The 24,626-nt window shown below is 33.6% G+C and overlaps 1 protein-coding gene across 1 annotated transcript in view; it reads left to right on the top strand.

Moving 5' to 3' along the window:
• The window catches only part of LOC108100738, an 82,530-nt gene that overhangs the window by 9,889 nt on the left and 48,015 nt on the right, over positions 1 to 24,626 (top strand). Inside the window, 5 exon segments of the mRNA XM_043209056.1 lie at positions 2,133 to 2,414; positions 10,635 to 10,806; positions 10,866 to 11,014; positions 17,473 to 17,643; positions 18,136 to 18,294. Coding sequence (XP_043064991.1) covers positions 2,219 to 2,414; positions 10,635 to 10,806; positions 10,866 to 11,014; positions 17,473 to 17,643; positions 18,136 to 18,294 — 847 coding nt within the window. The 5' untranslated portion in view covers positions 2,133 to 2,218.

Raw genomic sequence — 24,626 nt, 5'->3', positions numbered from 1 at the left:
ATAACAAGTAAGGAAGCTAGCTTCGGAAGCCGAAGCTTAAATGCAAGGGTATAATAAAAGGGTCATAAAATACAAGGTGGGCCATATACATTTGACCCATTTGGCAACCCTGTAACTTTTGACAGCGTCGACAGATCGTCAAATGTCATACCACGTTGGAAGCGTCAGTCGAAGACAATTGATACCATGGAAATATACACTCCAAAGGAACGCGCTCAAATTGTTCAGCTCTACATTGAAAATAAATTCTCAATTGTGTTGACCCAACGTGCGTTTCGTAAAATGAATAAAGTTAAAAGTGCTCCAGTTAAAAACACAATTAAGTCTTTGTACGCAAAATTTGTAAACATCGGTAATCTAAGTAATGCCAGTCATGTATCCAGGCAACGAACAAGACGTTCTAATGAAAATATCGAAGCTGTACGCGCCAGTATTGATGAGACTCCTACGACATCGACTTATTGACGATCTCAAGAATTAGGCATCGCTCGCACTACTCTCCGACGCATAATTCATAGCGATTTGAAGATGTTTCCTTACAAAATTCAAATGGCACATAAGATTAACCCAGCTGTTTATCCAAGACGCCTCAATTTTGCCAAATGGGCCATCGAAATGTCTGAAAACGATTTTGACTGGCCCCCAACATCACCAGATTTGACGGCATCAGACTTTTATTTGTGGGGTTATTTGAAATCCAAGGTATACGCTAATAAACCAAAAACCTTAAGTCAACTAAAAGACAACATTAGACGTGAAATAGCCGCCATATCGTCTGAAACATTGACCAAAGTCATGGAAAATGCTGAAAAATGAATGCATTCGGCTGTCAGAGCTAAAGGTGCCCATTTACGTGATATCATTTTTAATAATAATTTGTAAAAAATCTCCTTGGACCAAAATAAATGATTTTTGGAATAAAAAAAAAATTTTCCACTTTTTTTGTTTTTGTTTTAAGAATCAAGTGGGTCAACTTTAAATGGCCCACCCTGTATTTCGAACAAAATATATAAAGGCTAAACAACATCTAAGCTATGGCGATTTTTCTATAAATTCTCCATATTTTCGACTATTGTTCATATGGCAGCTATATGATATAGTTGTCCGTATTTGATGAAATTTAATTTGTTATTCAAGAGTCGTTAGAAACCTCTATATTCCAAAAATCATCATTGTCTGATGAAAAACAACAATGTTATCATTTTATTTCCGTTATTTCTATATAAAATTTTGATCTTTCCTATGGCAGCTATATGATACAGTTGTCCGATTTTTATGAAATTTTTTTTTCGATTCAGGGGTCGATCTGATCAAAAACAACGGCGTGATAATTTTGTATTTCATTCTCTCGTATGGGAGCTATCCGATATAGTCGGCCGATCCGGCTCGTTCCGACTTATATACTGCGTGAAATAACTACACAACTTTGGGAAAGTTTCAGCAAGATAGCTTTAAAATTGGGAGAATAGTTTGCGTACAAACGGACAGACGTACAGACGTATTTCGATTCAGATGGTGATGTTGATCAAAAAACTTTTGACTGAAATTATAATACTCTTTTGCTCTGCAAGGGTATAAAAATAAAATGACCTTTAATGCATTAAATTAATGTACATACATATGTATGTAACAATTTCGCTCAGCATCACGATGCATATGAACATATTCTCGATTATAACGGAACCTGTTTCGCTTTTAAAAAGTTCTTCTTGGAAATAAATATAACTTTTTCACGAATCTCTGTATAAAAAGACTTCCCCGAATTTGAATAGTAATATAAGGTGATTTTTTTAGGTTCCTTGTAAGGTGATGATTACCCAGAACATATGGTTATTCTTAATGAGGGGAAATATCCTTCACTGCGTTACGAACTGCTAAATAGTATTAGAAAACTTTCGCGAGGGCATACAAAAAGGGTACTTTGTAATTTCAAAACTTACTGCTTAATTTAAAAAGTTTAAAAAAAATAAATTTTTTTATTAACAGAATTTATTATAAGTATACATTTCTGAGATCCGTTTTACAAGTGGAAAATAAGCGTTACACTATTGACGACTTATTTTGGCGAACCGATTTCGATAATATTTTCTAAAACGTTGATAATTTTTTCTATTTTTTCTCCCTTTTTTCAGGATAAGCAAAAGCTCTTGGATCAAATCAAAAACAAATCGGAAACGAATAATTAATGAGTTATATTGCTAATTAGATTCCCTCTTGCATGCGCGGAATAAAAAAAAAGAAGACATTAAAAAAAGGCTTAAAGGCAGTCACGTTAGACAACTTCGCCAATATGTTGCTTAAACGCCAAAAAAAGAATGATCTCCAACGAAATCATACGCCATGGAGGGATGTATATCCATGGCAAGTGGTGTTGCTAAGTTTGGCTCTTGTTGGTCACGCCAGTGCCCAAGTTGGTAGGTATTTACAAAAATGTATTGAAGGGGAAAAAATTAAAGTTTAAGGTAAACTCGAATTTGAATAATATTAAAGATAACCTACAATATAAAGTTTTTCTAAAAACACCGGCACACACTAACATACGAGTAACGAAGAAGTGTCTCCCAGAAATGACACTTTGGAGTGACTTTCACGACTTTTTCAGAAGTTACCCAGAAAAGATTTCACACCTGAAAAATTAAAAAAAAAAACAACAATTTTTTCAGTATTTGATAAATTTGCTTTTATTAAGCTGAATTTTGTTGTTGTAAAATGTATTCTATCCTTCGCCCAAATGCTTGCAGGTAAAACATGGCATGGTACCATATCTCGGACCCTGTCTATGTACGAGGTGTGTTCAAAAAGTATCGCGAATTTTGAATTTTCGCGGGTTACCTCGTATCGAATTTCGATTTTTTGTGGCGTTATGTTGGTACTCATGTCTCTCACCTATGCCGACAAGCTCGGCCATTTTGAATGTTCACTTAAATGTTGACAGCTGCTTTGCTTGCACGTCTTTTGGATCGTCTTTGATTTTTACCTATTCAAAAAAATGGATCAATGAACCTGTATCAAATGTTGTGGGAAAAACCAAATTCAGTGCGTGGATGCACTCCGAATGCTGACTGTGGCATACGGAGAAGCCACCTTGGACCGAAGCAACGTTTATCGGTGGTACAAAGTGTTGCAAGGGCGTGGTGCATCATGAGTTCTTGCCACAGGGAAGAACGGTCCATAAGGAATATTATCTCCAAGTTATGCGCAATTTGCGCGAAGCAATCCGCCAGAAGCGCCCGGATTTATGGTAGAACAAAAATTGGCTTTTGCACCACGATAACGCCCCTGCTCACACATCGTTGCTTGTGCGCGACTTTTTGGCCAAAAACGACACACTAATGAAGCCGCAGCCACCGTATTCCCCAGATCTGGCCCCTGTGACTTTTTCTTGTTTCCTAAACTAAAGATGCCCATGAAAGGACGACGTTACGCTACGCTCGACGAGATAAAGACGGCATCGAAGAAGAGGCTAAACAAGATAAAAAAATGATTTTTTGAAGTGCTTCGAAGATTGGAAAAACCGTTGGCACAAGTGCATGGGGATCATGGGGATTACTTTGAAGGGGACAAAATAGATATTCATGAACAAATAAATAAATTTTGAAATAACACAAAGTTTGCGATACTTTTTGAACACACCTCGTAAAAAGCCGAAGAGGGTTCGACCTCCCAAGATTATAGCTGGCTGACTCTAAACTACATAAAATAAATTTGGCGGGACAAAGCTTATATAACTTATTTTTTGATTAATTGTATTTAAGTTCTTCGATTCCTCCTATGAAAGCTATAAGACAAATTCTTTTGAGTTTTACAAAATTTAATTCCTATTTCAAGTTCATTAGAAAACCCGAAATTCCAAACACAAATATACTAAAAAAAAAAATCATTAGTTTTATATAGATTTTTGAAGTGAAACTTCTTTAGGCGCGTTATGGATTTTCGGGGACGGAGTAAAACCGATTCATGACCGTCACGAAAATTACCGTCACGAAAATTGCCGTCACGAAAAAGCGAGGATCCCCATCCCTTTCTAACCGCTGACGAACGATGTCTCTATCCTCCTCTATCCTTTCTCGCTCTCAGCGCGCTCGCACAAAGTTGCAGTTGAAAAAGGGGTGAGAGGTGTGAATGTCAAAAGGAATTCAAATCGAACAGGTTGCATACAGATATTAATTGGCACCATAATTTCTATCCATTTTATTTGACCTAGAAATGAAAACACATATCGATATGTATTTGTCTTCTTCTTCTTCTCAATCGGTTTGTTAACTTTTGAGAGTCGCCAGCACATTTCGAGACCTCTAAAATGAAGCGTATAATAAGGCTTTTATTCGGTTTCCTACAGAATTTCAATTTTAACAAGAAAGGAAGCTAGCTTCGGCAAGCCGAAGCTTATATACCCTTGCAGTCATCAAATATGTCGAACTAAATACAAAAAGGCTAAACAGTATCGAAGCTATGACGATTTTTCTATTCATTTTCCGTATTTTCGACTATTGTTCAAATGTCGACTATATGATATAGTTGTCCGATTTTGATCAAATTTAATTCGTAATTCAAGAGTCGTAAGAAAACTCTATATTCCAAAAATCATACTTGTCTGATAAAAAAACAACGATGTTATAAATTTGTTTCCATTATTTCGATATAAATTTTTCGATCTTTCCTATGGCAGCTATAAGATATAGATGACCGATTTTTATGAAACTTTTTTCTCAATATAAACGTTGTTAAAAAACTTGATATTCAAAAAATCATGGGATAAAAAACAACGATGTTATCAATTTATTTCCATTAATTCTATATATAATTTTCGATCTCTCCTATGGCAGCTATATGATAGAGTTATCCGATTTTGATCAAATTTAATCCGAAATTCAATAACAGTTAGCCATCTTGAAGAATTCAAGTAGATCTGACGAAAAACACCGGCGTGAGAATTTTTCATTTCATTCCCTCGTATGGGAGCTATCCTTTATAGTCGGCCGATCCGGCCCGTTCCGACTTATATACTGCGTGCAATAACTACACACCTTTTGGGAAAGTTTCAGCAAGATAGCTTTAAAACTGAGAGACTAGTTTTGACAGACGGACAGACAGACAGACGTACATACGTATTTGAATTCTGATCGTGATGCTGATCAAGAATATATATACTTTATGGGGTCTGAGGTGTCTCCTTCACTGCGTTGCAAACTTCTGACTGAAATTATAATACCCTTTTGCTCTGCAAGTGTATAAAAATGAGTAGTGATGAAGAAGTTTCACTTCTGTCGTGCGTAGGCTGGACACACCCCTTTTTTTTTTGATTATCCTATGACAGCTTTGATCGTATACTCTAGCTGCTGGTATAGTTTTTCGTTTTCTAAATTGTAACTCATAATTCCTTTGCGAAAAAGGCCATATACAAAACAATACATGTTTTTAAAACAATTGCCTTTTATAAAGTTTCAGGGAGATAGCTTTTTAAGTAGACTAAACGGACATACCCACACATCTAGTCGAAAATATGTAAATTAATAGAAAAATCGTTATAGGTTCGATGTTGTTTAGCCTTTATGTATTTTTTTGACATATTTGATGACTGCAAGGGTATATAAGCTTCGGTTTGCCAAAGCTAGCTTCCTTTCTCGTTTAAATTTTCTTTTTCTCAGGCAACCAACCATGATAATTTACAGTCAGCAGCTACACAAAGGTGGGAAGATGGAGTATTTTTTGCAGATAACATTCCGGAGATGCATTTCCCATGAATGTGTAGAAAAGTAGTAAAGGAGAAACGACAACGGCCCCTGGTAGATATGAACATAAGCTACAGGTTGGGAAAATACTCATAACATTGATAAACTTACGTCTCCAGTTCCGAAGGGTTTTAAACAGTTATAGGTCCCCATAACGCAATAAAATGTTAGCTTTTTAAAAAAACAGTTTGTTGTTTTTTAAACAAAAAATGAGTTTAGAAATTCGTAGATTTTACTTGACAATTAGAAACTTGAGCCACTATGTTAAAAAAAAAAAAGGGGTGTGTCCAGCCTACGCACGACAGAAGTGAAACTTCTTCATCACTACTCATTTTTATACACTTGCAGAGCAAAAGGGTATTATAATTTCAGTCAGAAGTTTGCAACGCAGTGAAGGAGACACCTCAGACCCCATAAAGTATATATATTCTTGATCAGCATCACGAGCAGAATCGGAATACGTCTGTACGTCTGTCCGTCTGCCATCTGTCCGTCTGTCCGTTTCCGCGCAAACTAGTCTCTCAGTTTTAAAGCTATCTTGCTGAAACTTTCCCAAAAGGTGTGTAGTTATTGCACGCAGTATATAAGTCGGAACGGGCCGGATCGGCCGACTATAAAGGATAGCTCCCATACGCGGGAATGAAATGAAAAATTCTCACGCCGGTGTTTTTCGTCAGATCTACTTGAATTCTTCAAGATGGCGTTTTCTAACTGTTATTGAATTTCGGATTAAATTTGATCAAAATCGGATAACTCTATCATATAGCTGCCATAGGAGAGATCGAAAATTATATATAGAATTAATGGAAATAAATTGATAACATCGTTGTTTTTTATCCCATGATTTTTTGAATATCAAGTTTTTTAACAACGTTTTTATTGAGAAAAAAGTTTCATAAAAATCGGTCATCTATATCTTATAGCTGCCATAGGAAAGATCGAAAAATTTATATCGAAATAATGGAAACAAATTTATAACATCGTTGTTTTTTATCAGACAAGTATGATTTTTGGAATATAGAGTTTTCTTACGACTCTTGAATTACGAATTAAATTTGATCAAAATCGGACAACTATATCATATAGTCGTCATTTGAACAATAGTCGAAAATACCGAAAATGAATAGAAAAATCGTCATAGCTTCGATACTGTTTAGCCTTTTTGTATTTAGTTCGACATATTTGATGACTGCACGGGCATATAAGCTTCGGCTTGCCGAAGCTAGCTTCCTTTCTTGTTAAAATTGAAATTCTGTAGGAAACCGAATAAAAGCCTTATTAGACGCTTCATTTTAGAGGTCTCGAAATGTGTTGGCGACTCTCAAAAGTTAACAAACCGATTGAGTAGAAGAAGAAGGCAAATACATATCGATATGTGTTTTCATTTCTAGGTCAAATAAAATGGATAGAAATTATGGTGCCAATTAATATCTGTATGCAACCTGTTCGATTTGTATTCCTTTTGACATTCACACCTCTCACCCCTTTTTCAACTGCAACTTTGTGCGAGCGCGCTGAGAGCGAGAAAGGATAGAGGAGGATAGAGACATCGTTCGTCAGCGGTTAGAAAGGGATGGGGATCCTCGCTTTTTCGTGACGGCAATTTTCGTGACGGTAATTTTCGTGACGGTCATGAATCGGTTTTACTCCGTCCCCGAAAATCCATAACGCGCCTAAAGAAGTTTCACTTCAAAAAAAAACCAAGAAAGAAGCTAGCTTCGGCAAGCCGAAGCTGATATACCCTTGCAGTCATGAAATTATATCGAACAACATCATACATACATACAACATCGAAGCAATGACGATTTTTCTATCTTTTTTCCATATTTTTGATTATTGTTATGGCAGCTATATGATATAGTTGTCCGATTTCGATTTGTCCGACTTCCTATGACAGCTATATGATAGAGTTATCCGATTTTGATAAAATTTAATCCATTCAAACCTGACAGAAATTATAATACCCTTTGCAAGGGTATAAAAATGCATATAGCTGTGGACTTATCACTGGAGTAGAATTATTTCTGGGCCTGGCGCTTTCCTTGAAACGTATTTTGTTGCGAAGTTTTCACTCAATTCTGAAGAGCCTGTGGGACCTCGTATTTCAAACAATCAAGAACACCCCAAGGTTAGTGAGAGTTAAAAAGAGCAGGGTGAATTTTACGCTAATTGCTGAGTACTTATGGACTTAATAAAAATATGTTTTACCAATCGCTTAAACTGTGTGTGAACAGAACTTTGCTATAATTCCTAGAATTGGGATCGAAATTTGAATCGCAATATTGAAGTTTTTATAATTTCCAGGGTTAATACATTTATTCGGATTGACAAACAGAAATAGATCGTATCATAAGAAAACCATGATTAAGGATATAGTCACTTAATGGGCTTATTACTGTTTTATACTTTAAATAACTAAAATATACAGTTTGTAACAAAGTTTTATATTTCTACACAGCCATCTACAAAAGACGTTTGCCTAATATTTAAAATGTTTTGGTTGTTTTTAATCACAACATCTTTTTTCTATGACAAAATTCCTTTGCGTAATTTCTGTAAAAGAAAATAAAACTACCATAGCGAAATCGTGTTGACAAATAAGCCTCGACTTTGGGCAAACGTTTTACCTAATACATATATGAGGAGAACTCAAACAGAGTTAACATTTTAATTAAGTTAAGACTTGGGAAAAACGGACACTTCTCTCGCCAAACCCAATGTTTTTTTGAAATTGATTTCAAACAAGGATATACATTTCAAGTTTTTAAAATAAAATTGTTCCGTTCGTCGCTCCATTGAATATTAACAAGTGAAAAAACACATTCGCAATTTGCTTTATGACAAGAAATCACAAAGAAATATTACGCAATTTTGAGTATTTCAGATCATGATTCAAGACCACTGCATAGTGGTCCGGCTGTATGGAAAAAGTGGTCATAAATCAGAAAGTCAACGTAGAGAGTTCAAAATTTGAACTCGGGGGTTTTGGGGGTCGCTGCGTTTGCGTTAACGCAATATTGCGCAAAAAAGTTATCGGAAAAATGTTCGTAAATAAAAAAAAATTACATTATATTTTTATAGGATTTTCGCCACTTGTCACATTTAAGGTTTTTATGTAAACGGAATTGAAACTTTCTAATACTTCGGGGAATTATAGTTCAAATATTCGAGAATTGATGAGCATTACAAATTTTTAAATCGAAATTTTTAAACAAATTGAAAAATTGGATTTATGGCTGCATCCTGACCACTGTGCACTGTTAGGAGAAAGAAAATCAAAGACATTTTCATTGATACTATTTTTGAAAAATCATCTCTTGCTTCTATTTCTTGATTTTCTTTTTCATTCCAAATTTTTTTTTTAAACTAACAAACTGATCGAAGTTTTAGATCCTAAATTTGAATATTTTTAGATGCGGTAAATGCAACCGATTTTTCAACAGACTCATACCTCAACTCTTTTCCTGGCTGGAAATTTAACCATTCGAATTTCGAAGTCTTACAAATTTGTCAGCTTTTGCCAGCTTCTGCAGTTTCTGCTTGACTGCGTATGGTATAAATTTCGAATTGACACTTTCAGTCAAAGACTCCGATACTTCGTCAATGATTTGCAAAACTTCCAGAATTTGTTTGATTTTATTGTGAAAAACATTCATAATTGAACTTTTAAATCGCAATTGCAATTCCGAAAAATCATCTTTGAATAACCTTTCTAAAATCATTGGCCGATGGTTAGTGGATAAATTTGTAAAATTGTCATAAGAGCAGTGATGGATTACCGCCTAGGCCCGTGATGCCCGGGCCTAGGGCGGCACAGACTGGGGGCGGCCAATTTTTCAAAATGTCAAAATTGTAAATCTGATATAATGTAACGACAAATCATTTTTAGGATTTATTTTGATTTTTTTATATTACAAATAAATTTCTATGAAATAGAATGTAATTTATTTTATGATTTATTTTTTTACCCGTGAGTGCAATACTAATAAAAAATATTTTAAAACAGAAATAACTGAATATTGAAAAGCTGACGAATTTTCAAAGCTCTGTTGACTTGTTGTATCTTTAGTAAAGTTAATCTTACAATTGAGACGCTTCTAAATAAAATTGAACAATGTTTTCTGATTTTATTTTCAATGATTCCGGTGTTTCATATATGAATTGATATAAGTATTCATTTGAAATTCATCTTTTTGTTCGTAAATAAAAATATTTTTATTCTTCAAATATTTAAGAAGCTAGAGCGGTGGTACATATATCAATGGAGAGGGGAGGGATGCTGGAGAAAAGAAAGGGAATTTCAAGGTCACAGGTAACCAAAACTCGACATTAACATCCTAGAAGATGTAACCACCTCCATTAAAATGCCACACAAAATCATCACTGATTGCGGCACAGCCGTTCTATCCAAAAAAAAAGTTAAGCACACCTACTGTATGGTTATTAGCCCCAAGTTATTCTGAAGAACTCCCTGGCAAACGCATTTTAAGAAACAAGAGTTATTGGTTCCTTTATTGTTAGTAAGGTGCTGTCAAACGACAGATATTTAGTAGAAGATATACCACATGCCCAGAAAAAGAAAGTAGGCTTACTCGTCCAACACGATGAAGCGCTGGTGCCAAGTGCCACCGGATGACCCAGATGAAGGTTACGATTCTGAGAATAAACCAGGAACACTTCCCGAGCATTTCGAGGACGCTGCGATTTTTCCCCCGCGCACGCCATTTTAATGTGATAAGTAATCCTTCTTCAAGTTTGATCGACTGTTCGATTGGAACAATTATCAACTCAACAATTACCACATGTCTACCAGGGTAGAAACTAAATTGATTAACTTCCCTCAAAATACAAATTGCTTTATTCGTTTAAATTTGCTATGAACCGTGTTTTTATGTTTTTCAGATACCACCATCAGTCAGCAGGAAAGTCAATCAGTTGTTCTACCGTGTCCCGTTAATGTCGACAAGTGTGGAAAACTGCACTCACTAAATTGGTTTAAGGGCGATGATCGCATTGCAGCAATGCTCCTCGGAGACAGTAATGTGACAAGCGTTAATAAAGAATTTGAAAAAAGGCAAGAAGGAATACAAATAATTACATTTATTAAAGATATTTAATTTTTATCTTTTATAGAGTAACTGTTGAGCAAAACCCATACAGATTAGTTATCAGAGACTTGAAAATAGACGACGAAGATATATATCTATGTGATACTACATTTTTTATACCAGAAGAAACATGTGATAACTTTAATGGATATCGAATTGAATTAAGAGTCTTAGGTAAGAAAATCAACTAATAATAGCTAATTAGTGAAATCTCTTTTTAAATATTACATCCTAATTGCATGTTTAAAGTAATTTTAATGTTTTAATTTGCTCTACGGATTCGTTTGCTTTTGCTCAATTAAGTTTGCTTCATATATTATGTTAAGTGGATTCTTATGCTTAAAACTGTGATCGTTTATACTTTTTGGTGCTTTCTTTTTGTCTGTGAAAACACAATAGGGTTTTTCGCAACAAAGATTTATTAACCCCTTTTTAGAGAATACACAAAGATAAATAGAAGCTCTTAGAAAATTAGTTAGTTTTAGCGAGTCGAAGGTTTTACATGTACCCTTGCATTTAGAACTTCTCAAATCCATACAAACAATATTTTAAAATTTGTTAATTTTATACTTACAGCGTCATTAATAAAGTGTATTGTCTAGTACTTCATAAGTTTTGCCAGTTTTTTCCCATTCTGCATCAATTATCGGAACATTGCTTAATTAAATTTATTTATAGTTTCAACGATTGTGCCTATGATAGCTAAATTCTATCGTCGTCCGATTTTATGTAACATAATTAAATTTAAAAATCAAAAGTCAATTAAAATTTCATGCTTGTTTGTGTGTTACGATGGTTATATTTTGTTTCCTTAATTGAATATGGATTCGTCACTGCCGAATATGTTGAGCATGCCCTTGTCCAAGAAAATTTCATCATCCCACCTGCTTTGGTGCGTTTTGTAGCACTCCTGGGCAAACTTCTTCCTTACCTTCTCATAGCAAAGCCTTTTTCCGAGCGACTCTGCCGTTGTACCCGCATTCTAATGGTACGCTAAATTTCGGTTTCTTCTCGGTTAGTCAATTTTTTGTGTTGTCCTTTTTGGTTTAATTGACGCTGCTATTCCCTCATTTTTAAAGGCGTATTCGCCTTTATTTTTAGGTTATGGGTACCCTTTAAATGTAGCTGCAGCACAAGTTTGCGTTGCTCCAAGGAAGTATTTTTGATTTTTGGGTCCATTTGAAAATTCGGAGCTAGGTCTACCTTTTTCGGTACGTTTGCAATCAATTTGAGCTTAGATATTAGACTAGACAGTGCAATCAATTAAGAGTTTCCATGGGGTTCTATTATACAACTTCCCGAAAATACCGAATAATACACTAAATCATATTTTTTATTTATTTTTGTTTATAAATGTTTTACCTTTTAAATTAAAGCAAAATGTATGTAAATTAAAATATATGTACGTACGTATGTACATTTATTTAAGCTTTTTAAATTTTTGGTTTTTGTTAGTTTTATAAATTTTATTTTGATTTAAAGTTGAAAAATAAAAACGGACCACTAATGTGATTGTGTAATCATAATATTTACTTAATGTGTTTTTAGTAGTTGTTTAAAATGTCGATTTTTGAAAAAACTGTCTTGCGTTATAAAAAAAGAAGAAAGGAAGCTAGCTTCGGCAAGCCGAAACTTACATATATAACCTTGCAGTCATAAAATTTGTCGTTCAAAATGCAAAAAGGCTTAACAACATCGAAGCTCTGACGATTTTTCTATTCATTATACCCTTGCAGAGCAAAGGGTATTATAATTTCAGTCAGAAGTTTGCAACGGAGTGAAGGAAACACCTCAGACCCCATAAAGTATTTCAAATCAGATCGTGAGGCTGATCAAGAATATAAAGTATGTATGGGTGATTCCATATCAGATTTACAGTCGATATTGGGAAATTCGATGAGATATTTTTTCATGCTCTTTATCGAAAATAAATCGACACGTATTTTTTTATATGGCTCAGAAAATTTTTTTGACAATGTTATGATTTTTTGAATTTTTGATGAACTTTGAAAATTTGATGACAGTCGCGTTTTCCAGCCCCAATAACTCGATAACCGTAAGTCGCAGAAAAAAAATGTATAGGAAGTAAAAATTTCATCCTTCCTTCTTCTTTGCAAAACTTTCGTGAAATAATTTTTTTAAACAATTTTTCACCACAAAAAGTTCAAATGTTTACAATAAATTAATTTTTCTCCAATTTGGACAATTTTGATTTTTTTTTTTTTTATCACAATAAATCCTTCAAATTCTTCTGATGAACATACTTAAATTTCAGAATGGTATCAAAATTAGTTTGTAAGTTAAAGAATTAAATAGCATTAAAAATTCATTTCATTGACCCTTACTATGCGCGCGCGAAGGGAATTGACGCTCGTTAGAGTCGTTGGTCGGCGCACGCCCTGAGACCGATCGCGCGGAACGTGCATGATGATCTTGAATATTCTATAACTCACAAACTAATTTTGATACCATTCTGAAATTTAAGTATGTTCATCAGAAGAATTTGAAGGATTTATTGTGATAAAAAAAAAAAATCAAAATTGTCCAAATTGGAGAAAAATTAATTTGTTGTAAACATTTGAACTTTTTGTGGTGAAAAATTGTTTAAAAAAATTATTTCACGAAAGTTTTGCAAAGAAGAAGGAAGGATGAAATTTTTACTTCCTATACTTTTTTTTTCTGCGACTTACGGTTATCGAGTTATTGGGGCTGGAAAACGCGACTGTCATCAAAAAAAGGGCAGTTCATCAAAAATTCAAAAAATCATAACTTTGGCAAAAAAATTTTCTGAGCCATATAAAAAAATCGTGTCGATTTATTTTCGATAAAGAGCATGAAAAAAAATATCTCATCGAATTTCCCAATATTGACTGTAAATCTGATATGGAATCACCCGTATATACTTTATGGGGTCTGAGGTTTCTCCTTCACTGCGTTGCAAACTTCTGTCTGAAATCATAATACTCTTTTGCTCTGCAGGGTATAACAACGTTATATTATGTGTTTATTATTTTATAAAGACCTTGCGTGCCAACTTGTTGCAGTTGGAGTCGTTTACGGGAGAGACTTTATCGATGGCTTAGGGCAGACCTATGTATGTATGACCTGATAAAATAGAGTTGATTTCAAAATTGACCATTCTTAAACGGGCTACTTGCAATAGCAAAAAGTGCACCAATGCCTCTGAAGGTTGGGATTTGCGAAGATTTCCTCAACCGCATCCAGCGGTAAAGAAGTAAAACCTTTCAGCTTAGGGCACTACAACTCCGGGGAGTCCGTTCCTTGTCGAGGATCAAAGGCAGTAGTACTCAAAATAGCTTCATTGTGCAGCTGATGCCACGAGGATGGTAGCTACCATCACGTAGATCAGTTTTGGCCGTCGCCAGTGGAGCTCTCTAGTATTCCCACCGAATTTAGCCCTAATCGACACCTATCTGAAATAAGAGTAAAATTTAGTTTATTTTGCTAAGAATTCAATTCCTTACTTGTGCAAATAATTCCGCAGTTAAGCTCGAAAGTTTTTATGACACTGGCGTGTCTTATTCATTGCGTTCGAGTCGGACGACTAAATTTTATAGCTCATATAGGAAAAAAATTACAATTAAATTACAAAAAATTAATCGTATAAAGATAATTTTTGGCAGATGTTGATTCCTTTTCAAATATAAGATATAAATTATAGAAAAATCATTAACGCTTCGATTTTGTTAAACTTTAATGCGTTTTGCTTGACACTAAAAATGTTACGATAGATATTATCAGTATTATTTCTATAAAGATAATATAAATTACCCAATGTCGGTCAAATAGTATGATATGTGTTTTTTTTTAAATATTATATCCTGTATAAGTTTGTTATGTAGGGGAGAGTGGGGATAGGTGAACCATGGGGATAGATGAACCACTAGTAATATTTCACCTTCTATCAGGATTTTGTGCACCATCTTCATATGTGTTGTTTATCCAATCGGTATCTTAACATCACACATTTCAAAATATTCCATTAGCCTGAAAGGTGGTTCAACTATGTTTGTGGGGTTGTTCAAGTATCCCCACGGGTTGGGATACTTGAACCATTCGAGACAAAAATTTAAAATGCTCATAAAGTTCAAAAAACGTGACATATTATTTTCACAAAATACTTTAAATGCAAAGGAATGAATGCTCTTTTAGATTCCTATAAACAGCAGACCCTAACGTTGTATTGTTCAGACATAATAATGTTCAACAAAAAAAGTGGTTCACCTATCCCCACTCTCCCCTATATTTGTTTTTTTCACTTTATACAGTGTAATATAGTAATTATTCTGCGCTCGAAATGTTGGTAAAATTTAAATTTTAAAAGTCAAAAACAAATCCCACGAGCATAATATTCAAAATGTGGAGTTTTTTAATAACCCTTAAATCGAGAAAATAATTTCATTAAAATAATTTCATTATCGAAAAAGCTATATAACAAGAAAGGAAGCTAGCTTCGGCAAGCCGAAGCTTATATACCCTTGCAGTCATCAAATATGTCGAACAAAATGCATAAAGGCTAAAAAACATCGAAGCTATAACGATTTTTCTATTTATTTTCCATATTTCCAACTATAGATCATATGGGAGCTATATGATATAGTTGTCCGACTTTGATCAAATTTAATTCGTAATTTAAGAGTCGTAAGAAAACTCTATATTTCAAAAATCATACTTGTCTGATGAAAAACCACGATGGTATAATTTTACTTCCGTTATTTCTATATAGATTTTTCGATCTTCCCTATGGCAGCTATTAGATATAGTTGTCCGATTTTTATGAAACTTTTTTCCCAATATAAGAGTTGTTAAAAAACTTGATATTCAAAAAATCATGCTCATGGGGTAAAAAACAACGATGTTATCAATTTATTTCCATTAATTCTATATATATGTTTTGATGTCTCCTTTGGCAGCTATATGATAGAGTTATCCGATTTTGATCAAATTTAATCCGAAATTCAATAGTAGCTAGAAAACGCCATCTGGAAGAATTCAAGTCGATCTGATCAAAAACAACGACCTGAGAATTTTTAATTTCATTCTCTCGTATTGGAGCTATCCGATATAGTCGGCCGATCCGGCTCGTTCCGACTTATATACTGCGTGAAATAACTACACAACTTTTGGGAAAGTTTCAGCAAGATAGCTTTAAAACTGAGAGACTAGTTTGAAGAGAAACAGACAGACGGACAGACGGCCAGACGGACAGACGTACAGACGTTTTCTGATTCTACTCGTGATGCTGATCAAGAATATATATACATACGTTATGGGGTCTGAGGTGTCTCCTTCACTGCGTTGCAAACTTCTGACTGAAATTATAATACCCTTTTGCTCTGCAAGGGTATAAAAATAACGGAAATAAAATTGTGACATCGTTGTTTTTCATCAGACAAGCATGATTTTTGGAATGTAGAGTTTTCTAAACTCTAAAATTTCCAATTAAATTTACTATTTCATATAGCTGCCATATGAACAACAGTCGAAAATATGAAAAATAATAGATAAATTGTCACAGCTTCGATGTTGTTTAGCCTTTATGTATTCTGTTCGACGTATTTGATGACTGCAAGGGTATATATTCGGCTTCCCGAAACTAGCTTCCGTTCTGGGTTAATTTTTGTTTGCTTGATAGAGTTTTAAAGGGCTTTGCATGGCTTTTAAGCTGTTTAAAGATTGTGAGATCTAGTTTTACTTCAATAAACAAAATAAACAGTTTTTGGTAATTGCTTTTGCGTTGTATGCAAGTTTATTTATTTCTATGTCTAAGCCGTTAACACCAAAACCATTTACCTTTAACCTTTCTCTTTCTCTTTCATTTATTCTTCTATAAACTCATAATAATATTTTTCATAACTAATTGTTCTTTTTTAAAAACAACCACAAATCATATCAAACTGATCGTCAACAACGACATGGAAATCCTTGTATGCTTTTACCCACGTATTGCAAACTAAAAATGTGCTAAAATATTTTGAAATCACCGAAATACAACCAATGAATTTCCACGTACCACGAAAAAAAAAACAAACCGAATCGACGGCTTGCCACTGATTTTTTTTTTACCACTAATTTCAATGCTGTCTTCGATGTTTACCTTACAAATAAATTTAACCTTAACTTCATATGGATTCAAACTGTACACCATTGAAATACTCATTATACACGTAAACTTTCTGCAACTTAAATAAATACTTACTAAACTTAGAAAACATTGGTAAATAATCTCTATAAATAACAGTAAATACATTGGGTGTTTAGTTTGTAAGGAACAAAAAGATTGTTCACTGAGATAAACAAGTCTATGAAAAAATAAATTAGTTAAAATTACCTCAAGACACGTTATGTTGATTCTGTTTTTTTGTAATTACTGTTATTGGTTAAAAAAACATTGAAAAAGATGAATTTTATTTTTATTGATAACACTTACCGTATAATTACATTTCTTATTGGTTTAAAACTACTTTTCTTTCTATTTATATTATACATTATATATTTTTTAAAAGACTACATTTCAAATTGTTTCCTTCTTTTAAATTAAACGCCACTTACACACAATCAACACCACTTGACAACCAATTTTATATGTCGGATTTTAAACAAACATTCAGTGCCACCCACTGAGGTTGTTATTTTGGATGCAAAAGGAGATCGAATAGAGAATGGCAGCGTATTGGGACCCATGCAGGAACGTCAGTCACTTAAAGCGACCTGTACTGTGAAGAACACTCGCCCTCAACCAGAAGTGGGCTGGTTCCGCGGAACAAAAAGGCTGACAACTTGTAAGTATTATAACGACGCATTTCCGCGAATGTATCGTATGTTGAAAAATCAAATTTTACAGGAGAAGCTTTTTCTTTATTTTTGTATTTCGGTATTTTTGTGCGATTGCAGTATTTTCAGGCAATTGAAATAAAATTTGTATGGACATACGATAATTTCGCGCGCACATTGAAACATACGATAAAATTGAAACTTAATTTTTATCGGAACTATGTATAAGGCTTTCAGTTATAATATTACACAGGGTAGTGAGACATTAGGTGCCTAACAATTTTGCATTAAAATCTCAATTTCCAAAAAAAGCGACATACGATACTTTCGCGGAAATGCGTCGATAAATTTGAACTTGCTTTATTTTGCTTTACTTTTATGTGTATTAGTTTTCTCGTTGTGGAGGAAAAATTAAAAAAGATATTTATATAGTAGTCATTCCTGAGTGGTTGGAACGGAAAGGAAATCCCTTTGCTCACATTTTCTTCCGTATTTTACAGATTCACCCACACATGACCTAAACGGTGGTCTCTATACGTCGACACTTGAGTTGGACTGGCAATTGTCCCGCGAAGATCTTGCCCAAGATATCGAATGTCGTGTAAAATCTGCAGCAATACCAAATACAACCGTAGTACTATTCAGCTTGGACCTGCAAGGTGAATAAAATGATATCAGTAGAATCTTATGCCTAACATTGTTATTGTTACCTTTACACATTCAATATCCTGAACTTCAAATTTACAATGTTCTGATCAGTTCAATTTTACATTTTTATACCCATGCAGCGCAGTAACAAGTAACAAGTCCTTTAAGGTACAAGATGTGTTAAAATGTCGGAATGCTTTTAAAAAAAATATGTCGAGCAAAATACATAAAGGCTAAACGACATCGAAGCTTTGACGACTTTTCTATTAATTTTCCATATTTTCGACTGTTGTTCATATGGCAGCTATATGATATAGTCGTCCGATTTTTATGAAATTTAATTCGTAATTTAAGAGACGTTAGAAAACACTATATTCCAAAAAGCTTTTCTGATGAAAAACAGCGATGTTATAACTAGAGCTCGGATAGTCATGCAAACGCATGTTGCATGCATATTGTGCATATTTCATTCTCATTCTGATGCGAATAACAACAAAAAACTTAATACATTCTATTACAAATCTATCTAATTGTGTATAAGATTATTGCGTGGAATTGAAAGTAAATTGACTTTCACGTTGTTTATTTTCATCAAATGATCAACACTAGGTACATTGATAACTTATTAATGGATTCTCAATGACTAATCATAATAAACGCTTTATTATATTCTTAAATTATCATTCGTCTCCTGGTATTTAAAGTTATCGGTTGTTTCGAATCAAATTTATATTGCGTATGAAAGTCGAATTCCCCAAAGTATTTCGGTCTGATAAGTCAGTTTTATTTTGTACGTATTGTGAATGTGCAGTTTAAGGAAAAAAATATTCCAAGTAAATCAGCATATTGCATCATTAAAGGGAAGCCAATCGTTAAAATCGGATCTTGAACCAAAACCAACCAAATTTGTCGAAGTTCAATGTAAATCTGTGCAAAACTTTAGCTTTTAAATAAAGAACCGCCTTTTCCAACATATTATGAATATTTTTTGCATGATTCTTTCATATTTTATTGTATTTTTGAATGCATATTCTTGAGCATATTTTGCTATTTTTCGTGCATATTTGCATGCATATTTTGGCCTTTTTTCGTGCATAACTATCCGAGCTCTAGTTATAACTTTTTTTCTGGTATTTCTTTTAAGGCCAGGTTCCTCCAAAAAACGTACTTTTTTTCAATTATGTAATTTTATTTTTATAACAGAAAATGTTGAGTATTCAATTTTTTTTTTTGTGTTCTGTTTTGAAGTAGCTATGGCCTGAACCAGAATGAAAGATTTTCCATGAAAATTAAAAAAATTTGCGGTCTTTTGAATTTTTTCTTAACCTTTTTTTCACTTTTAATTGTTTATAACTTTTTAAAATAATAATGAATATTTCTGGTTCTGGTTCAGGCCATAGCCAGACATCTAAAGAGTAAAATGCCGTTAGGTTCAAATCGATAAGTGCAATAGTTCTGAAATGAGAGTGTCACTCATGCGAAAAAACGTGGTTCGGAGAAAAATCAGTTTGAAGATTTTAAGGCGTTCGAGCGGCCGGATTACCAGCAGCGCTCCTCACTCTTTTATACCTACTTCTCGGTCTTGCTGACCTTCGGGACTAATTCTATACTGGGTGATTCCATATCAGATTTACAGTCGATATTGGGAAATTCGATGAGATATTTTTTCATGCTCTTTATCGAAAATATGGCTCATGGCTCAGAAAATTTTTTGACAAAGTTATGATTTTTGAATTTTTGATAAACTGCCTTTTTTTTGATGACAGTCGTGTTTTACAGCCCCAATAACTCGAAAACCGTACGTCGCAGGAAAAAATCTATAGGAAGTAAAAATTTCATCCTTCCTTCTTCTTTGCAAAACTTTCGTGAAAAAATTTTTTTAAACAATTTTTCACCACAAAAAGTTCAAATGTTTATAACAAATTAATTTTTCTCCAACTTGGACCATTTTGATTTTTTTTTTTTTTTTCACAGTAAATTCTTCAAATTCTTCTGATGAACATACTAAAATTTCAGAATGGTATCAAAATTAGTTTTTGAGTTATAGAATTAAATAGCATTAAAAATTCATTTTATTGACCCTTACTATGCGCGCGCGAAGCGAATTGACGCGCGGACCGTGCATGATAATCTTTAAAATTCTATAACTCAAAAACTAATTTTGATACCATTCTGAAATTTTAGTATGTTCATCAGAAGAATTTGAAGGATTTACTGTGAAAAAAAAAAAATCAAAATGGTCCAAGTTGGAGAAAAATTAATTTGTTATAAACATTTAAACTTTTTGTGGTGAAAAATTGTTTAAAAAATTTTTTCACGAAAGTTTTGCAAAGAAGAAGGAAGGATGAAATTTTTACTTCCTATAGATTTTTTTCCTGCGACGTACGGTTTTCGAGTTATTGGGGCTGTAAAACGCGACTGTCATCAAAAAAAAGGCAGTTTATCAAAAATTCAAAAAATCATAACTTTGTCAAAAAAATTTTCTGAGCCATATAAAAAAATACGTGTCGATTTATTTTCGATAAAGAGCATGAAAAAAATATCTCATCGAATTTCCCAATATCGACTGTAAATCTGATATGGAATCACCCACTATTTCGACGAGTATACAGTATCAATTTATGAAAAAAAAAATTTTTCACTTTTTCAAAATTTTTTAGAGGAACCTGGCCTTAAAATTAAATTTTTTTCTCGATTTTGAAAATCATGCTCGACGGGTAAAAAACAACGACGTCAAAATTTTTTTTTCCAATATTTATATATATATTTTTCGATCTTTCCTATGGCAGCTATATGATAGAGTTATCCGATTTTGATCAAATTTAATCCGAAATTTTATAAGAGTTAGAAAACGCCATCTGGAAAAAATCAAGTCGATCTGATCAAAAACAACGGCGTTAAAATTTTTTATTTTAATCTCTTGTATCGGAGCTATCCTATATAGTCACCCGATCCGTCCCGTTCAGACTAATATACCGCGTGCAATAACTACACAACTTTTGGGAAAGTTTCAGCAAGATAACTTTAAAGCTGAAAGACTAGTAGAGAAACAGACAGACAGACGGACAGACGTATTTCGATTCAGATCGTGATGCTGATCAAGAATATACATACATACATATATACTTTATGGGGTCCGACGTCTCTCCTTCACTGCGTTGCAACCTTCTGATTGAAATTATAATACCCTTTGCTCTGCAAGATTTGATTTCTTCCAAATTACTATCAAATTTCGAATAAAATTTAATCAAAATCGGATAACTATGTATATCATTTAGCTGCCATAAGAAAGATTAAAAAATATATATATTTAAAATGAAAAAAAATTATATCGTCGTTGTTTTTTAATCATATTGACATGATTATGACTACACTTAAATTAAGAAAAAATTTCAAAAATATCGGATAACTTAAATACATGGCTGTCATTAAAATATCGAGCAATTTATATCGAATTAATGGAAAAGAGTGATAAAATTGTTGTTTTTAGAGTTTTAAAATGAATATAGAGTTTTATAAGACTCTTAAATTTCGAATTAAATATCAAAAAATCGGACTACTATATCATATAGCTATCATAGGAACAACCGCCGAAAATATAGAAACTTATTAGAAAAATCGACATATCTTCGATGTTGTTTAGCCTTTATGTATTTTGTTTGACATACTTAATAGGGTGGAGCGAAATTTTTTTTTTTTAATTTTAATATTCCTGTATTATTAATTGATGATACATAGTATTAAAAGTAATTATGCAAAATTTTAGTTTTCTCAATATATATCTTAAGGTGGCGCATTAGGTTTAAAGTTTTGAAATAATGAAATTTTTGACATTCACTTACATATATGATAAATTGAAAACGATATATGGACCTATTTATCAATTTTAAACATAAACAATAAAATAATAAATGAAATCATGATAAATTAACAAAATAAATTTTATTGCCGAAAATCAGTAGTTTCGGGGCGCTCGTTAACTCGAAAATATTGAGATTTGGTGTCGAAAACAGGTATGTCTTGTCGGGCTTTTATTCATGTTCAAATGAATCCATCTCTAGCTTCTGGTCCACAAACTGCTAACGAAGCTTCCGTTACAAGCTTGACACACCTTTCGACAGCCTGAGTGTGGCAAGGATACTTTTTGAAATCCATCAAAGCTCCTGAAGTAATCAGGTTTGAAATTTCTGTGTCGCTATATTTCATTGTCATAGGAGGTTCTGTAATCTTTTCTTTCGTCCAATCTATTAACTCATAATAAGTAGATGCGTCACCCCATAGTTCTGGGACTCGAAATTCGCGAACCTTCATTCCTTTGGTCTCTCGTCGTGCTTTTAACACTCTTCGAAGAGCCAGTTCCCTTATGTGAGACTCATCATCTTGCAACATAGCCAGCAACAAATTCTCTGGGTGTGCGAAGAATGAATTTCTTTGAATAGTTTTCAGTACAATACTTTTCAGGTTATCTGGTAAATACTGACATCTTTTAACCATGTTAAAAACATGAATTGGACCATATTTACATGATGATTTTGTCTTAATGTCGAACCAAGTTTGTGCATAAACTTTCATAATGAAAGTCGCGAGATCGCTCAAATTCTTTTTTGGTTTAGCTTTTCCAATATATAAAAGGAGAATCCTGTTTGCGCAAGTCAACCATCGGGAATGTACCAGTTTTCCTGGGTCTTTGCTAGCTAAGTTGAGCGACACCGAACCAGAAGAAATTGCGGTGCTAATGTCAAACAGATATTTTTGATCAGTACTTAGCAAATTAGGATTTAAAGGTGGCAATTCTGTGGAAATGGCTTCGAATTCCGCCACTTTAAAATCTAAAAAAGCTAGCTGTTTTCCTATATCGCCAGAAAAACTATTAGGGCCTGTTGTTGTTCCATCTAAGCTGGAAAATAAATGTCGAAGTGGTATTTCATTTGCATGTAACAAGCACACAAACCATTGCAATAGGCGTTTCAGGTGTTTCTCTAGTAAATAATAACTCCATTTTTATGTCCTGTATTCACAGCTGTGCCATCGCAACCAACACACATTAAAGATGTTTGATATTCGAATTTACCTTCAAGAAATTCAACAATACTCTTTTCAATCGTCGTCGCTTTCCCAGAATCAATGGAAAGATGTCCGATGTATTCAGAGTCTGGCTCTGATAATATTGAGATGTGTTCTTCTGTGACAGTCTTACGATGCAATGTTTTATCTGTGGTTGTTATCACTAAGGTGTTGTCTTTTCGACCGTCAAAGTAAACAGCCCATAAAGGTTTACTAGCAATAACACTCTGCAAATCTTGGCGTACTTTTTTTTCGCTCTCGACGTATTTTGCTTCGGTCTATAACTTGATTTGCGTTTTTTTTGCTGATTACATTTAAATCGACCAATGCAGCGTTCACAATAAATGCCGCAGATCGATCGGAAATTCCTGTTCTATCGCACGCTGAAGCTAGATTTTGCAGCTTACCTCTCATCTGCTGAGTTTCACTTGGGTATTGTTTAGAGGTTTCTTTTTCTGTAGACATAATACAATCTTCATCAGATTCTGTTTCTGTAGAAGAACTGTCAGACATCCCAATTATATTTGAAGCAGATGAAGAATTACTAGGAGCACACATGGATTTTTGCATACGTGACCAGTGGTCATACTTTCGCTTCCTAATTTCGCCTCGCTGGATAGATTGAGTCATCACCTTGTCAACAGTCCCTATATACCTACATACATTTTGCGATCAGTTCGTTGGTCGTGCAAGAATAATTCTTCAGCAACAGGCACTTTAGTTAGACATTTGCATACTTCTCTAGATATACATTTACATGTTCCGATGTCAAATAACTTTTTTAGAGAATCTTCATAAAATTTTTGTTTCTTGGAGTCATTACGCAGTTTTTTTACACCTTTATACTTGTTGTAATACACAATCAATCTTGCGACAACTTGTTGATGACTAACTGTAGGGATAGATGCTTTAGCCCATATATTTTCGATATCGGTAGCAATTGATTCACAAACATCTTTGATTGAAGGATCTTTTCTATTATTCAACTCTAGTAGATCGTTTTTGTGCCATAAGTAATATTTAATCACATCATTATACGTCGGTAGGGACACCTCAAATCTTTTCGAGTTTTTGGCATTTTGTAACACTTTACTTTCTATTTTCTTTTCGTCGCCACAAGCAATTAATTGTATTTACTTCAAATAAAACCGACTTATATACGAGACATCGGAGCCACTTAAGCTTAAAAATTAAAGTTTTTTGTAAACTTCCTTCAAGGTGCGTGTTAATTCGGGAACAGTTCCAGTTATTATCCCGATATAAATTGATACTTTGTAAT

This window comes from Drosophila ficusphila, unplaced genomic scaffold (assembly GCF_018152265.1).
Source record: "Drosophila ficusphila isolate 14025-0441.05 unplaced genomic scaffold, ASM1815226v1 contig_106, whole genome shotgun sequence".
In the NCBI taxonomy this organism is placed as follows: domain Eukaryota; kingdom Metazoa; phylum Arthropoda; class Insecta; order Diptera; family Drosophilidae; genus Drosophila; species Drosophila ficusphila.
This window is presented reverse-complemented; position numbering and strand designations above follow the sequence as displayed.